Here is an 18,717-nt window from a genome sequence, read left to right as displayed (position 1 = left end):
AAATTTGGTGGTGGGTCGACCCCTCAGAGGTCCACTTTTGAGAGGGAGCTTTTGTGAGATGCTGTAACTCATCTCAAGCTGTACCAAAATATATATTATGCGCGAAAATTAGTTCAACGGAAAAAAATTATTATTTCTTACTTATTATTTATGTATATAAATATAAAAATATATATTAGTGAAATACCACTCACTCACTTACTCATTTATCACAAGATCTCAAAAGCTGTAGCTTTTATTGACTTTATGTTTGGCATGCACGTTCCCTTCATGACACAGACACTCACTTAGAACAAATTTTACGAATAAACATTCCTAAGTAGGTAAGCTGTCCGGAATCCCATTAATAGATACTACCCACTAACAATAATGGTATTTTACACTGCGTTGTTACTAAGTACAGCCATATTTCATTGGAAGGGACTGAGGGTAAAAATATTTACTAATACGTTCGAAAGGTTTATGCTGACAACAATATCAATATTAAAAATAAGATATACAGTTATTTAACGCCATAACATTCCTAGCAAAGCGGGCGGGTAACCGCTAGTTGATGTATCTATGAACTCATGAATAAACTTCTGCCTTCACATCTATGCAATAAGAAAGAAGTAGTTTGTGGAAAACACCATAAACATAACGCATAACATCTTACATTTAAATATTAATCAAACAAAATCAAACACAGAAGAGAAAAATCTTTAGTATATAAGGCTTCCAAGTGGCAATATCAATTACCGGATTTAATAAAAAATGGAATAAGATCATCATGCTTCAACAGATCGTTAAAAGACTTTATCAAAAAAATGTTGGCACAAATTTATGACATGTTTTCGAAAATATATTTCTGGAAATTTTTATGAAATTAATGTAGCATATAGATGCTAAATAAATGCAATCACTATTATTACTTTCAAAAATCTTATTACTCTTCATTTCGACAATTATTATTCTGAGTAGCGTGATCATACACTTTTGTATCTGCATACACAGTTATTACAGGCAGTATAAGTATCATTTTTAACTTCCTGCTAAGAAAATTTCAAATTTTCAAAAAAAGAGAAGTTATTGGTTCCGGTCCGATTTTCGAAAATCGAGTTTTCATCAGATGTCAACATTTTGAGGTCCTAGGAAACTATTCTGACTATTCCCGGATGGACGTCCGTGTGTATGTGTGTGTGTGTGTGTGTGTGTGTGTGTGTGTGTGTGTGTGTGTGTGTGTGTGTGTGTGTGTGTGTGTGTGTGTGTGTGTGTGTGTGTGTGAACTTTTTTTGTCCGAAAATATCTTTGGATCGAATCAACCGATTTGAAAGTTCTTGGTGGCAATCGAAAGGGCTCACCAAAACTTAGAATTGATTAGATTTTGAGGTAGATCGGTCACGTAGTTTACATGGAAAGAAATTTTCTTTAAAAATTACCGTTAAATTCACTGTAATCGTGGGACATAATGCGGCGCTTTTATTTATTACCATTTTCAAATTAAAAATTACGGAAAAATGTATTTATTTTGGGGTTAGACTTCATAAAATTTACCGAAAACCGAATAAAATTTACAGCAGACTACGGTAAAATTTGTTGAAAAAAAGTTGAAAATTATCTCACTTACCGACAAATGATTAAGTCGTGCCATTCGTCCCACGATTACAGTGAATTTAACGGTAATTTTTAAAGAAAATTTCTTTCCGTGTACGAGTTATACGAAGAATAAAAATTAAAAATTTTTTTTGTTTTTGGTTTTTTGCGTAAAACTTATAAACCACTTGCCCGATTTGCCTCAAAATGTAATCAGTTTTAAATCTTGTTGAACCCTTTCGATTGCCACCAAGAACTTCAAATCGGTTCATTCCATCCAAAAATATCGTCGGACAAAAATTATAATTTTTCAGTGAAGGTATGTATTCCCAGCCTAACAAATTTTTGAGCTCGAAGAGCAATAATGTTTCCAAGCTCCCTGAGCTCGAAAACAGTGGGGAGTTTTAGGGCTGGCCCACAGGGTCCGGTGATTTTCAGATTCTTATATAAATAAATCACTGTGACATTGGGGCTTACCTTCGGTTTCTCGTCATTAGTTAACAGCCTTAAAGAATTGTGAGCCTTTACCCGATTCAATCATTGCTATTTGTATTAAAACACCCAGCTCAGCAATGTTTATTCATCAATAAACATGAGAGTTACGTTATTAATTGAAAAATATTATTTCGGCTCATGAATGACAATGTTCTCTCATCAAAAGTAATAATATCTGAGATTAAAAGATAAACGGATGACTATAAAATTTTCTGAATCCCTATTGATCTCATTCATGTGAACCCATAAATTTATATTCATTTCTATGACATATATCCTTTAGAAACTTGTAGTTGTTAGTCTATTTATTGATCAGTTCTTTTGTACTCATTATTTGTTTTTAGGGTGGAGTGTTGAAGATTCTTCTCCAATATGTATAATGAACATTTTATTCACTTCTACAAAATTTAATGAATCAATAAATCATAATTCATAGGAAGTATAGTGCCAGCTGCTCAATTACGTGTTGATTTTCGAAGGGGTTAATACGATGGTTTAAGAAACTATGATATTAAATTTGCTGACACTTGCTAGAGTATTATCAAGCTTTCTTTAATTTTCGATCCTCCTGAAAAATTATCCTAAAAATATGGTTGAGGGCTCATTCAATTCGAAATAAAAAATTAGAAATCGCATAGAAATTTTTTCCGGACACTCAAAATTTATAATTTGTGTAAACGAATTAAGTTTTCCTAAAACAGGTATATGAATTTTTTGGTCATAACATCCCCGTGTAAAAATAATTTGTTCCAAAAAGATTCCAAAAAAGTTCCGCATGCGGAACTTCTAAGCGTGAAACAGATTAGAACTTCGAGTAGAACTTTTTTGGAATGTTAGTAATTTTGATGTTAAAAAAAGTTTTTATGAGCAAATTTAGAGTAAAAAATAACGTTTTTGGAACTTTTTTGGAATTTTATATAGACATTCCAAAAAAGTTTCAGTTAAAAAATCACTACTTTTAAATTTTTTATAGAACAAAAAAAAGCGTCCATAAAAAATTCCAAAAAAGTTCCAAGAACGTCCTTTTTTGACTCTAAATTTGCTCATAGAAACAACCAAGCTTTTGGGGATGAAATAATTTTTTAAGGTATTTTGACATATTTTAAGAAGAAAAGTATTCTGATAAATTTTTCGAAAAATCAATCATTTTAATGTTATGAATTTTGAAAATTTTATTTTTTGAAAATTTATTGTCCATATTCAATTGTGAGATTAAAAAATTATTGTAATAATTTTCTAAAATTTTCATTGTTTCAGATTATTTAAAAATTTGAAATTTGTAGATTCATTTAAATCAAACGTAATCGAATTTTTGCGATACAGCTTTTTAACTGACTATGGTGGATTAAGTTTGCGGTAGTGCGCATGCGAGTCTACAGAAGGGTGTTCTGTTTACTCTTATGCATATGATGTATTTAAAATGTGATTTAAACTCATTTTATTAAGCATTAAAAACATTTCAATTTTCAAAACTTCATACCTTTGAAATGATTGAAGTTCGAAAAATTTATTAAAATACTTTTCTTCTTTTTCTGCTAAGAAGATATATCTTACATTTTATAATTTACTGCTTCATTTCAAAGTTGATTGCGGCTGTCTTTCTGTAATGGTTATTTACATTCTCACTCTAGACATACACTTGTACTCTATCTGTAATATTGATCGATTTCACCTGTTTTAGTAAAACAGGTTGGCGCCCATCGTAAGACTAACCCAGCCCGAGGAGTTGGCCTGAGTGGTAATTGTCAAATCCAAAGGATTCGTTTATTGTTGTTAGTTTAATAAAATTTGAAGTTCTATTCAATTCATGTGGGCGACTTATACAAATACAGACTCATATATAGATACAGCAGGGCTAGTTACATCTATTGATCGATTAGAGTAAATAAGTCTGTAGTATACCGACAAATGTATTCATAAGTATACTTGCCAAAGGTTTCATCAAGTCTTGCTTAAGATTCTTCTTAAAGACTTACGAAAATCTGTAGAAACAGTCTGCAGCAATTCCGAACCAATATACGTACTATGTAACAATGTTTGGGCAGTTGCTGCAGAATTGCTTAAGATATCGGGTTTCTTTATCTCCGAGTCACTCCAAGTTCAAACGCAGTACCTTTAGCAAGCCCAGTAGTAGGGTGGGCCGAAAATCTGCTTTTTTTGAATTTTCATTATTAATACCAAAAATATTTTTCTTTGTACAAAAAAAAAATTTTTCGGAAAACAAAAAAAATTTTAGCTCGCCAAATCCCACTAAAGTTACAAGTTGTTTAAAATTTTTTTTCCAACTTATTTTGATCGGAAATTTAATTTTCTACAAAAAAGATCCTTTAATAAAATTATGTAAAGTTGATAGTCACCGAGATAATTGCAATTTTGCTCTAAAAAATGAAATTTTTCAAGATATTATCACTTTTTCAGGGTAAAATATGAATTTTATCATATAAATTTCATGGGAAATTAAATTTCTTACAAAATTAGCCTTCTGGTAAAAACTTGAAATTTATAGTTATTCAGAAACTGGCAGTTTTATGTTTAGATAGTCACATTTCTCGTTATTTGGTGGCTTTCACCAAGAATCGCTAATATCTTTGTAACTATCAATTTTAAATAAATTTTTATCAGGTTCGTTTTATGAAAAATTGAATTTCCTATGAAATTTTTATGATAAAATTCATATTTTACACTGAAAAAGTGATAATATCTTGAAAAATTTCATGTTTTAGAGCAAAATTGCAATTATCTCGGTGACTATCAACTTTGCATAATTTTATTATAGGATCTTTTTTGTAGAAAATTAAATTTCCGATCAAAATAAGTTGGAAAAAAATTTTAAACAACTTGTAACTTTAGCGGGATTTTCCAAAAAATTTTTTTTTTTGTGCAAAGAAATATATTTTTGGTATTAATAATGACAATTCTAAAAAGCCGATTTTCGGCCCACCCTACCCAGTAGTCCTCATTGAATTAAAAGAGCTATAAATTAATAACATTTTCACTCGATACAATCATATCGAACATTAATTGGGCGCCACTGAATTTATTATACTAATGCTGAATAGAGGACTTACGAAGTAACGAAGAGGGCAGCCATGTCCAGGTGTCGTGAACAATTCTGCAGCAAGTCTGAGCTGATACATCTTCAGCAAGTATTTCGTGTTAAGCTAATACTACTATAGATTTACTGAAGGTATCTTACGGAAGTATCTTGCCTCAGACTTGTCCAAGACTGATGATGAGGACTTCCTTAAGAATGCTAGTAGGCTTGAATCATTAGTGAGGCAAATTTTACTACATTTGATGTGAAATAATTACTAGTATGTGTAGTTGAGATGTTTCCAATTGCAGTAAATTGGGCTACATTTTTTTTACGGCAATATTGACGATTTATTATTTTTTACAAGATTGTATTATAAATTACGATTAACGCAGTCACTATCCTGCTTAAAAAATCCGATAGATTCTTATAGCTGTATGTATAAGGCCCTATACTTAACTATAGCACTTCTCATAGAACTCATTCATTCTTATAAAATTTATATGGGAATTTATGAGAATCTAATGGATTCTATGAGATTTTCTAAACAGGGTGTTGTCTTTAAAATGGTTTACTTCAATTGATTTTGAATATTTAAACTTGAAATATTGATCCAATTAGTTTTGGAAAGTATAATAAAGTTCATTTTCTTTTGTACTTAGTTTAAACTGAGATGAAATTTTCCGATACTAAATTTTAAATTGATTTTATTTAATAAAATTGAATTTTAGCTATCTTTATGTTTAAGCTGCACTAAATACTTACTATTATTACATACCAATATTGTATTGCTATAAGGATTTTGTATCTCAATATTAATTATCAAATTAGTCAATAATTTATATTTTACATTTTTTTCGGCATGTGATATCTGAGTTTTCCCGGCATATTGAAATATCACTTACCATTAAAATTTTATCTTACCGACTCATTCTTTAAGATTATTTCATAATTTGAATCACAATAAACTTGATAAGTTAATTGTTTTACAATGAAAAACCCATAAATGAAACAAAATATCAAAAATACAAACGTTATACAAACACTTAAGAATGCGTTGTAAATGAATTCGAAATGTTTACTTAAAACTTTTATTTTTTCAAAACAAAATTTAATTAGTTTTATTGTTAAACATACATTATTTGAAAAATTCATCGTCATCAAACGGATCGTTTTCTCTTATAAATATGTTAATTGATTCAGACTTTTTAATATCAAGACCTTCTTTTGTTTTATTGTTTGCATACTTGAGCTGCTTCAAGTTATTTGCCGTCAGTTCATATGAATCAGGAAATGAATCTTCAGGTGTTATCGATTTTACAGTAAAACTATCTTCAGAACGTTTTGATTCTCCGTTGAGAAACGAATTTTGAATACCACTATCAGAAGTGCTATTACTAGTGGCAAGGGAGTCTTTGAGATTGTGTCGACTATCTTTAAGGGTAAATTTGGAGTCTGGATCCAGTTGTTTTTCTAGAATCTCGCTCGGAGAGATTCTCATGGGCGACGAATCTTCGTTAAGTTCGAGAGGCCTTTCATATGTTTTAGAGTTACTTCTTTCAAATTCTCCTTTACTCATCAGGCTGCTAATTTTATTCCCATCAAAAATGTCTAGTTCAATTTTACTATCTTGATCTGTTAATTGAACGGGTGGCAAATTATTTTCTATGGTTTGAGTGAAATCGTCTTCGAATGGTGATTTTCTTGATTTAATTACGTTCTTTGAGGGTAGTTTATGCCTATTAGTTTTTTTGCAGTAATTTGTACTATTTTTCATACCTGGTCCCTCTGAGCGAAAAGTTCTTTCGTTCCAACTTTCAAACTCTTGATCGATTCCCCAACAATGTTCTCTACTTCTGGACCTGTAGGGAAATCGATAGAACTCGGAATCATTATCACTGCACTCAGATCTTGAAATACCATATTTAATATTTGGTTCTGCATACAGCAAATCAGTATTCCGCTCATCATTTGCACTATTTGGTCTTTTCGGCCAACATCGTTTACGTATGGGATGTCTACGAGAATTTTCAGCACGATCAAGATAATCTTTTTCCCAACCTAGAGAATAATCGAGTTGTAATTGTTCTCTGCTGTCTCTGCAGTAATGATGATTGTACTTCCGATAGAGAGCGGAATAATCACTTTCTGATGGTGCACCATATCTTTCCCAAAATCTACTATCTTCTTCTCTTCGTCTCCTTTCGAATTCATATCTTGGCCATCTTTCTTCATCTTCGCATTCCATACTTTCCTGACTACTAAATCTATCTCTCTCTCTGTCATCATCGTTCCAAGGTTTATTGCGCCTGTTACATCGATTGTTATCGTACAACAAATCGTTGCCTGGATACATTGGTCTATCTCCATTCCAAGGTATTGCTTGACTGTTGCAACATTTCCAATGGGATAATCTGTCATTATCCTCATCAAAATACGTTTTCCGCGCTGTACACTTTCGATGTTCTTCTTCCCACTTGCTTTCGTCACACCATGGTATAGATTCTGATTTCATCCGATGACCATACTTTGTCCAGAGACCATCGTGTGGTTTTTTATTCATCCTCCCCCTGTAGTACCTCTCTTTTTCTATTATTCCAATTCCGTCATTGTAGCATATAACATTTTCACAACCGGCTTCTAATCTTGGATTTTTCACAGCATGGAACCTCTCGTTTCTGAACCGATCATTGCTTTCTTCACTTTCTTCATCATCTTTCCAATCATTATCACTTCCCGTGGACTGTCTTGCAATGAATGTTCTGGATAGTTTATGAAATTTACTTTCATCAGGCGACCAGGGTGAATTTCCTTCTAATGAATTGTGACTACCGTATTGTTTTTCGGACTTACAAACGTTTATATCAAAAGTTGCCCAGTTTTCATTATTCGTAGGATCTTTAGCTACTTGTTTTGATTCAGAGAAAGGATGAAAAACATCATCGAATCCAATGTTTCGTGACTCCATCGCGTGTGTACATATCGATGATTTGTTAGGCGTTTCGATTTTCTCGTATCTGTTGGTAATATTTGCTGTCGAACTCGAATCTTTTACATTCCCTTTTGTCATGCCTAAGGATGGAGACTGTGGAGCGGAAAATAGATTCATAAGGTCTTCATCAGTACTTGTTTTCATCGATTCATCTAAATTCCGAAAGGAAGAACCTGGTTTTTCTCTCAATTCGCAGTTTATTGATTCAACTTCACTGATAATTTCTCTTAAAGCTGCATACTTATCATTCGAAGCGGTTGAAGGAGAGATTGTTTCAACGCCACTTATAACTCTACTGCCATCAGTTTTCAGAGACGACGAAATCAACTTATTTTTTTCTGGCGATGGTTCTTTAAGCTTTGCATTATTTACATATTCGTAAAATTTTTTGTCCATTTCAGACTTCGTATACTGACTTTCATTATTCGGAATATCATCTGTACTTTTTTCAGATTCCTTTCTTTTTTTCTCTACTATTAATTCTTTATCCGTTGACTGATTTTTTTCATTTGGTAAATGATAAAATAAAGACTTTTCATTAACTTCAATGTTCAACTTCAAATTCGATTTATCTTCCCTATCGTCATTTTCCTGTGCGTTCGGTTGTTCATTATTGAAATTATTAATTTTTTCATTCATATTGCTGCTGTCATTATTTTTTGTTTGGTCAATTTCCAATATTTCCCGGATAGCTGCATATTTGTCATTCGAAAAATTTCCTTGTGATTTGGATTCTCCCTTAAGTTTTTCTGCGTATAAAGATTTATCGTTTTCATTCAACGATTTAGATATATAATTTGGTTCTCCAGATATAAAAGGATATATTCCTTCGAGGGAATAGTTTGCTAAGCACTTTGTTAACTGATGTAACGTCAGATTAGTTAATTCCGAAACAGTCATATTTAGGCTTGCTGCCAAATCACTAAGATTCGAAGATGCGAGTTGAGATAGAGTGGAATTTAACGCCGATTTCGTTCTATATTCATCTACGTTTATTTGTGAATTTTGCAAAATTGAGGATAAGTTAGAAGGAGTTATTGCTCTAATTGATTCTTGTAATTTTAAAGAAAAAAATACATCAGTATTTTCCGATTCTTGTGACTCTTGAGCTTTCGATAAAGCTTGAATTTCTTTATTATCAAATGGATGATTAGTTCTTATTCCGTTCATATTTTCAATCCCACTTGTATTTATTGGAGATATCGCGGATCTTTCACATTGAATAAAATCGTATTGAAAGCGGCTCTCAATGTGTGGTGGTATTGGTGGTGGTTGAGCATCCGTTTTGCCTGCTTGCTTCTTTGGTGGAAGAGGTGGTGGATTGATAACAACACATCCAGCATTACGTGGGGGTGGTTCCGGAACACATTCGAGTTCTGCACTAGAACTGGATAGTCGAGAATTAGCTTCTGATGAACAGGAGCGTAATGGAGAAGCTGGTGAATCATTTGTAGATGAAAATTCTCTTGAAAAATGTTTACGTTCAATTTTACATGTGATCGATGAATCGATATCAAATTCTTTTTTGTCAATAGAATGATATTCAGTGTGAATAGATGTCTGGAGTAAAGTTTTTGGTGGCAGAGAAATTTCGTTTTCTAATTTTTCAAGAGCTTTATTTGTTACGAGTTTGGTAGTCACGCATTCTTCAGGTGGTAAATTAACTGATAAGTGTTGATTTTGTATGATAATCGGTTTTTCTTCAGGCACCGATGGTTTTTTCGAGGAAAAATCATTATCCAATGCTTCAAAATGATCGAAATCAGCAAAGTTATCGCATTCAATTACATTAGTTAATTTCTCCTCATTCGAACATGTTGGTTCCAATGAATTAGTAGAAAGATGAAACGTAGTAGGAAAAATTTCGTTTAAGCTCGATGTCACCAAGTCTTTAAGAATTTTTTTAGGAGGGTTCTTCAAATTTTGGAAAAAATCTTTTTTGTCTATATAAGGTTTACTTAAGCCTGTTCCTAGTGGGTCTAATTCTGTGAAGACGTCTATTTGGGGGCTGTCATTTCGAAGTCTGAGTGTGAACGGTGAAATCTGAAAGAAAGAAAACAAGAATTTAAAGCGATAAAGTGATATTTAGTGCAACTAATTTGAGCAAAGATATTTTGTACCAAAAATCTATCGTTAATTGCGATGAGATCAATGTACTAATTCTGAACCAGAAGTTATTCTTTATTAATAGATTGCGTAACAGATATAGAGTAATGGAAATAGAAGTTAGGAAATAGTTCAAGAAATCTAATTATATAGGGGAGGGAGGGGCAAAAGGGGGTACTTAAGAAAATACCAACTTTTCGAGGACTCAAATACGCTAAATCTTTTTTGTTTTTAATGATATTCAAAGTAAATAGAAGAAATTTTCAGTTACCGTTGAAAAAAAAAATTTTTTATTTCTGCGGGCAAAGTGGGGTACCCCCTAAAAAAGGCAAAAAAAAAAATTTCTGGATTTTAAACGAATTTGATTGTTGAATTTTTTTTTAAGTAATTTACATGAAGAAAAATTATATTTTACATGTTTATTGGATACAAAAGAAGAAAAAAAATTTTTAATAGTTTTTATCATAAAACAAACGTCATTAATATTTTTCAACTGACAATTGATTTTTGAAAAAGTTTACCGAAAAAAATTCAAATTAACGCTTAATTATATTTACAGAAGTGATTTTGGAATGTTTATAAACCATTTAAAATATAAAATTTTTTTTTATCAAATTTTGGAGGTACCCCGTTTTGCCTACCCTACCCCCTTTTGCCCCCCTTCCCCTACTACTAAACGTTCATGTGATACTTCAAATAATCAATTCTAATCTTGAATTATCAATTCGAGTTATTTTTCTTCAAAATCTAAAAAAATTTTTACATTTAATTAAAACGCAAGATTCCTTGACGATATGACCCATATAACAATCTTGCGCAAGTCTGGTTTCAAATCCACTAGTTGTCTATGCCTCTATATGACTATGTATTTCGCTCTCAATTGAGTACCACTGAGCTCTGGTAATGCGTGCCAATGGAGGGGATAAAGTGACAGACAGGAGCGAGACATAGTGTGTGATATGATATGCCTTGAGCAGATCTGGCGCAAGATATGCGTTAGTATCTGCAGATAGTTTCCGGTATGATGCAAAATATACCCAAGTAAACTGTATCAATACATATTGAGCAAGATGTGTTCAATATCCTAAGTAACACGTAAGCAAGTGCTCTTATATAAGAGCCTTGTACAAGACCCATAGTTACTAATGTCTTCTTCTACGTATGTGCCTTGCTCAAAATTGTGTAGCAAGGAACTGACTTAAAAATGGTGCATGATTTGCTCATGGTATTGTAGGCAAAAATATTGAAGATATTTCTAACATAGTGCAGCCAAAAGTTTCTGACGCATTTCTTGCCCAAGAAACTTGCAGCAGATACTTGCGCATGACTTGATCAAGATCTGTTCAAGACGCACGATACTCCCTATGCTATTCCTTCCCCCACCAATTTTAACTTAAGTAGATCTTGAGCAAGCTATGCGCAAGATAGATTCAAAATACTTCTAGCGCTGATATTCCCCTAGAATTGAATATTACCAAAATTTTTGTGTAAGGCTAGCATAAGACTTGCAATTCAAATCTGCCCCAAATATCTGGAGCAAGACCCATAGGTGAATGGTAACACTAGCAACTATCGAACTTGAGAGCAGGCTTGTGCAAGCCTTGAAAAAAACTTCTATATGGGTAAGAATCGCGACGATACCAAAGATACGTAACGAGTTCAAACCTCTTTCGGCCTACGCTTCTTGCATATCAGGGAATACAGAGACTCTGAATGAAGGCTTGAAAAAGCCTGCCCGTGGCACTAGTTCCCTGCATTGGTTAACAGGTCGCTTTGAGATAAAATAGTAAAACGTGGCTTTGCCTTGTTACTCTAAAAAGGTCTCTTTATTAATATCGTCTCCAAATTGTGGACTAGTTATTATTCACTTGTCCCATCCCTGAGAGACAAAATACTTTCCCGAGCTTTTGGGCACTTCGATTTTTAAAGCCGAAACAAAGTACCCTCGCAGATTTGAATCACGGTGGGAACACCGTGGAAATGTAAAGACCGTGTTTCCACCGTGATTCAAATCTGCGAGGGTAGTCGTCCACTCGAAGGGTATTTTTTTATGTAATCAAATTCTTTAGGATATTAACTCATTAACATTACAATCTAATCATATTCTAACAAAATTATCAAGTTAAGGTAATTTTTATCAATGTATGAGATAAATTCTCGTCGGTTGTATTCTCCCTAAAAGTGTTGGTTGAAAAATAGTTGACTTACCTCATTTTCTCTTTCTTCGTCATTTACTGAGCTTGATGCGGTAATCTTTGTAATTTCAAAGTCATTGAATTGCTTGTCTACATCCTTTTCTGACCAAGCTCCTGATGATTGAGTAATCGTATTTGGCATAACGGTTGCCGGACTTGAAGTTGTCAGAGATGACATCTGTTCAGAGGGCTGACGCTCTGTTACTCCACGTTTTACACATGATGGAGGAGGAGGCAATATCGGTTGAAGAGATTCTTTTATCTTAAATAGTATGTTCGTTATTTTATCACTTAAAAATAAACTTTTTTCTAAAGTATTCAAAAATTACCTTAAGATTTATAAATGAATCTCCAAAAGGGTCAGTTTCTGAAGGATCTTCAGTCGATAAGGGACAATTTTCCGGTGTGATTTTATCCATTTGATGGATTCCTTGCTGTAAAGAATTTAATTCAAACTGTAAGTCAAGAAGATCAGCTATTACACCATTTCTGGTATCAGAAGTTTTGTCCGCAGACTTCTCAATCTCAATACTCAAAGATCTCTGACGTTGATGGCAGCTTTCAATTTCAGCAGCACCCTAATAACGAATCATTTATGAGTAAATTTGTGAGGAGTGTGTGCGACTTAAAAGTTAGAAATGAAAAATTAAAGACCTTAGTATCTGGCGCAGGTTCAACAAAAATGCCACTCGTATGAAACTTGACTACGTTTTGCTCAATATGTTGCTTTGCCATTTCAATTTCTTTTTTCTTTAATTCAAAGACCACTTGGAAGAGATCTCTCATGGCTATGACAACCTACATAATTAAGATCAAATAATCAAACCCGAAAAACCATCAATTCATCTCAAAATATATCGACTACAAATCAAAAAAAAGTTTGGAAAATCCAAAAGTGCACACCTCGAACGCTCATGTTACAATGAAATATATAAATTATTAATTTTTATTTTTAATTACAAAATTTTTTAATAAATATCTAGAAAGAAATTCGTCGTTTTTTTTTTTAATTTAGTTAATTCTATGACAGTTGGTAATAAAAAAAAATTATTTGATGGTAAAGTAGAACTTTATGATATCAGCAAAGTTCGATGATAAAAAAATAAAATTCCCGATAAAATAAAAAAATGGCTGCAGTGTGTGTTTGTTTACATGGAATAGTGCCGGTTTTAACAGAAATGATTTATTTAAAAAAAAAACGAGAGGGTCTACAGTAGTGATTTTCGAAAAGAACCTTCTTTGCATAATTCTGAAGACAGTGAAAAAAAAATAAAGTCATTTTGTCAAGCCGTTCACGAAATATCCGTGCCACAGACTTTTTTTGGACTACAGACTAACTGACGTCCACGATACATATTTTTTTTTGAACTTTTTTTTATTATAATACGTATCGAACAACTTAATGAAAGTATCAGTCTTATTAATTAGTGTTTCCTCTTTAGGTTAATGTGCTTTTTAATAACGTGTGAGTGTGACATAAAAATAATATATACAGTTTAATGAGGAAAAGTCAAGTGACCTTGACAGGTTCGTTATAAAGCACAACCTCGCCGCTTCGCTTTCGAGGCGTGCAATAAAATTTTCCTTGACTTTATGTAGTGTTACTTTGACAAAGTTCAAAATACTGACCTGGTTTGCAGCTTTGTCAGTTTTTATGCCGAAAAATCGATGACCGGTATCAGGAGATCCAAAAATATAACCGAAAGCCCGTGAATCGGTCATATCTTGTGCGATAAAAGAGATCTTATGAACTGGATGGTGGTAGAGGCACTCCTTAAAAACGAAATACCATTAAAATTTTAATGCGAATGAACACAGAAAAATGTTACAGTGAAATGCAAATTTTCTTCGAAATTTAACTACGTAGTCAGAACTTGTTACGATAAAATGCCTACATACTACAACTTAACTGTAACGTTTGGGAAAAAACTACTAAATAAATATGAAGAAACGTAAGTCGTAATTTACAGTCGGCTTTCTTCAGCTAGAACTTACAGCCACCGATCAAAAAATTATCGATCTATGATCGCGAGTTGCGATTAGGAATTAATATATTTTTATCAAGCATTCGATATATTTACCCCTGACTTTTCATCCCGCAGGCGTAATCCGTCGATACTTATTTGGACTATAATACGTTGCTTATGTTCTCCAGCTGCTCTTATCGCCATTTTCAGGTCGGCAAGAGCCGCTTGGCACATTCGATCACCTCGCGCTTCTGATACTTCCAAAATTCCAATAAGCTTCGCCTTGAATGATATTCCTTCCCCCAGAAATCGGGTAGGCTCCTTTTTGACTGTAAAAATAGTAATGTAATTTATGTAAGTTGATTCTCCAGTTAAAATTACGACAACATTGAATTTATGGGGAATTAAAATAAGATGAGAATACACTTCCCATGCAGGAGTCCCCAGAGTTGGACAGAGGGGCCATGCCTGGCCCAACATTGGGAAACCCAGCTTAGGCTTACCTATATTGGGCCATAACTAGGTACTCAATCTTGGCCATTCTTATGATTAGCTAACTTTGGGCCAGCATTGGCTAACCCAGGTTCGGGCATACCTATGGTTACCCATCCTTGAGCCAAGACTAGCAGATCCAGCTTTGGCCATTCAACGTCGTGCCAAAATTGGCCCAAGGATAGGTAACCTAATAGCCTTAGCCATTCCTGTAAATACCCGTCCTTGGGCCAGGCCTTGCTAACATTCGGAAAGGGAGTAACGAGAATTTATATAGTTGGATTCAAATCATTAAAGAAGTATTATCAAGCTTGGAATCGTGACTCTAATATGCTTTGAATCGTTTGAAAATTAAAGGCTATTCTAAAAATTATAATTAATTAATTATAATAAAGATCGCTACACAATTTTGTAACAAAAACTGTTAAGTAAAAAAAAAAAAAAGTTTTTATTTTTGTATCAAATTTTATATCAATCGATTCGATAAATAAAAAAAAATATTACGTAAGAGAAAAAAAAATTCCACCATAATAATAATTACAAAAGTTTATTGAAAAGAAAATACGGAAATCCATGGCTGATAAAAACCCTATTTAGAAAATCTCAGAAAATCCAATAGATTTTCATAAATTTCCATGAAGATTTTATAAGAATGAATGAGTTCTATGAGAAGTGTGCTATATAGGATTCATACATACAGTTATGAGAATATATCGGATTTTTTAACGCAGGGAATCCATGTATAATCATAAATAGAGCTGTATGCGATGAAATTTGATGATATTTAGATAATATGTGTTTATATGTAATTCGATATTGATTCATATATGAATATAGATGAGTTCATAGATAAAAAGCCTTGTGATTATATCTATCTAATAAACCCTAGTTTAATTTATGTGCAAAACCAAATTCATTATTTGATGCATTATTTATGTAGGACGTATCAATTTAACCATTTGAATCAAAAAATGCCATTGTTTTTTTACTTTTATAAGTATATGCCAAACTAGAAAAGCAAACAGCGATATAACAAGTTAAGCAGCATTGGCAAGGGACATTAGTTGGATGAATGACCCTTTAGTAAAATAGCGATCGCCGATAGATAGATTGTTTTTTTTTCACTTTAAATATAATTGTCATTCATATCAATAAAGACAATGAATCCAAACTTAATTACTTAATCAATTTTATGAATGACCATACCCATTCATTCATGATTGTATGTAATCATATTATACAAAATTATATATGATCAAATCTGGTCGATTTTTGAATCTGGTCGTATATAGGCGATTATGTATAGACGATCAAACAAAATTATTTTTTCCAATGTAAATAATTATTTGTATTTTAATGTCTAATTATATTATAAAAAAAAAATATTACTAAAATTTTATTTATTTTTCATTTTTTAAAAAATGGAAAATGGAAAAAATGTATTATTCCTTTTTTTGAAAAATAGAAAATATGCGTTAATTTAACATTTACTTAAGAAAAATTGAAAAATCAAACCGATTTTGAATTAAACATTTAATCGGTCAGTTTTACTGAGAATACATTTTTGAAAATTCATTAAAAACCCTGATTAAAAACTCCAATTGAAACCAATGAATTCCGATTGAATCCGATTGATTCCGATTGAAATCCGATGGACTCCCAATCAGAATTCATTGGTTTTAATCGGAGTTTTTAATCAGGGTTAACCCTTAAAACCCCTGATTAAAAGAAATGATTTGCAATGTTAAATGCCCATAAGAAGTGCGATTCAAAAATATTTAAAAGTATTAAAACATATTCAAAATTTTTTTTCTAATCGTTTTAAACCGTTTCTTTCAATGAGGGAAATGCTTTTTTTGCAACCCCGGTATCATTTTCATATACCATTGCCAAATCATGCAGAAACAAGCCATTGATAAAATTATATAGCTGTGATGTATAATTAGTGCAGTCGATGCTATACTTAAGTATTTAAAATTATTTGTATTTGTATACTATTGAAAAAACCGCAGTAATGCATACATGTCCAGTTTATTGGTACCAATTACTGCTTCCGTAAGTAAATAATATTAATTAATCAAAATTAATTTTTTATTCAATTTTTGGTATTAAACAAAAGTTTACTTACTTCTGTAAGCACTAAATATATAAATTGAGTCATTTATTTAAGGAAAAAGGACCTTTTAGTTCCACGTCTGTTCGCGCAAGAACTCACAAAAAAGGCATAATATTTAACCTCTATCACCTGTCAATTTTAATTCATTAATTACAAATTCAAAATTTATTGTACATGTAAAACTACTGTACGGTTATTTTCTTTCAGGTTTCAATTATTAGCGATAATTTTTTTAAATCAACAAAACTCAGTTGTCGTTTATTTATAATTGAAACAAAAAAATCCGCAGTAATACCCACACCCGCAGTAATACCCACACTTACCCTTCGTAAAATTTTATAGGATAATTTTTCACGATTATATGAAACTATAAATAATTTGATATAATTATATATAATATATCATATATAATTATATCAAGTCGTATATAATCTTCTCTACTCGAGTGTCGTGTTAATGAATAATATAAAAAATTGAATGGAAATCTCCATAAAAATTTTATTTTCTATGATAAAATTAAATAATTTCTTAAAAATTTAATTTACTTACATTTGCATGGACTACTTTTTTTCCGTAGAGTTTGCATTGAAATAAAAATATGATTGGCTGGCTGATTCAAATATTTGACGTTTTAGGATCACTAAAACAAATTTTTACGTCACTCACTCATGTCATTAATTTATTAACAATTACACCCGTACTAAATCTTTCGAACCATTTTTTTTGTTTTCTTTGCAAAACGTCAATTCTTCATTTACAAGAGTTACAAAACTTTTGTTTTCACTCCTTATCATTACAATAATATATCAAAAGAGTAGATAAAGACTAGTAATAAATTTATTTTCACATCAATCTCGCAATAATACTGCGATCTTCAAAGTCCACTATCAGAGTCAAATGAAATTTTATTGATGCCGTTATTAAAAATTTTTTTTCTCGCAGACACTTTCTAAATAAACTAATTTATTGACAAACGTAACTGAACTAACAAAATAATTCTCACAATTTCTTAAATTCTCAATCTGTTCTGTATACTACATTCATTGATCAATACTTCAACCCCTAGTTTGTAATAACCGAATTAGTTCGAGGAATATCCACCAGAAGCGCTTCGGTAGTATCTTCATTTAATGATATAGATAAACTTTATGCGAATAATACCTTAATTTTTATCTTTTAGTTTTTCATTTGTTACGATTGTTGGCCTGATATCAGCGTAGCAGAATAGTAGAATACAAAACCTACTAAAAATTATCAATACTCTTAATTATGTTATTAGTAGATTTGAGTGGATAAAAAAAAAAAAAAGTTTATCTACTCATAACTTATCGTATTAAATTTTGAAATATTCATAATCACATAAAATTATTCTATGATAATTAACGATTTTTTACAACCGGATTAACGTCTGCGTAGAGAATATCATAACAAATTAGATGAATTAAGAAATTTTAGTAGGGGAGGGTGGGGCAAAGTGGACCCCCTAAAATTTGGAAGGCTTCAAAAATTTGGGGGCAAAGTGGGCACCCTGAAATTTTTTATGAACAAGGCTCATAATAAGTCACCTTTACTTTTTGACTACTATTCATTTATTACTTATTTACACTATAAAAAATTCGCGGAGTGAATGCGGATTAAATCCGGAGTGAATGCGGAGTGAATGAATTTTTAATTATTCACTCCCCTCGGAGTGAAATTCACTCCGCAGGGGAGTTTTCACCGAGTAGATAATTTTTTATTAATTTAAT

The 18,717-nt window shown here is 31.9% G+C and overlaps 1 protein-coding gene across 1 annotated transcript; it reads right to left on the bottom strand.

The window, feature by feature from the left end:
• Positions 1-5,501: 5,501 nt before the first annotated feature.
• Positions 5,502-18,055, bottom strand: LOC130675856 (uncharacterized). The gene is made up of 7 exons (XM_057481739.1): positions 17,519-18,055; positions 14,476-14,690; positions 14,024-14,167; positions 13,049-13,192; positions 12,724-12,972; positions 12,408-12,656; positions 5,502-10,136 (listed from the first exon to the last, which is right to left on the bottom strand). Exons 1-7 carry the CDS (start codon positions 17,553-17,555, stop codon positions 6,240-6,242), a joined length of 4,935 nt encoding a protein of 1,644 aa, XP_057337722.1. The 5' UTR covers positions 17,556-18,055; the 3' UTR covers positions 5,502-6,239.
• Positions 18,056-18,717: the final 662 nt, after the last annotated feature.

This window comes from Microplitis mediator, chromosome 10 (genome assembly GCF_029852145.1).
Source record: "Microplitis mediator isolate UGA2020A chromosome 10, iyMicMedi2.1, whole genome shotgun sequence".
NCBI lineage: Eukaryota > Metazoa > Arthropoda > Insecta > Hymenoptera > Braconidae > Microplitis > Microplitis mediator.
Note: the sequence above shows the minus strand (reverse complement) of the source record. Positions and strands in the feature narration are given on the sequence as shown.

What these genes read in the sequence shown, in the direction of transcription:
- LOC130675856 (XM_057481739.1), bottom strand. Translation starts at nt 17,555, where the DNA reads ATGCAAACTCTACGGAAAAAAAGTAGTCCATGCAAAT. An exon ending in AAAAAGTAGTCCATGCAAAT is followed by an intron (nt 14,691 to 17,518) that starts GTAAGTAAATTA and finishes CTATTTTTACAG; the next exon opens with TCAAAAAGGAGCCTACCCGA. An exon ending in TGCGGGATGAAAAGTCAGGG is followed by an intron (nt 14,168 to 14,475) that starts GTAAATATATCG and finishes TTCGTTTTTAAG; the next exon opens with GAGTGCCTCTACCACCATCC.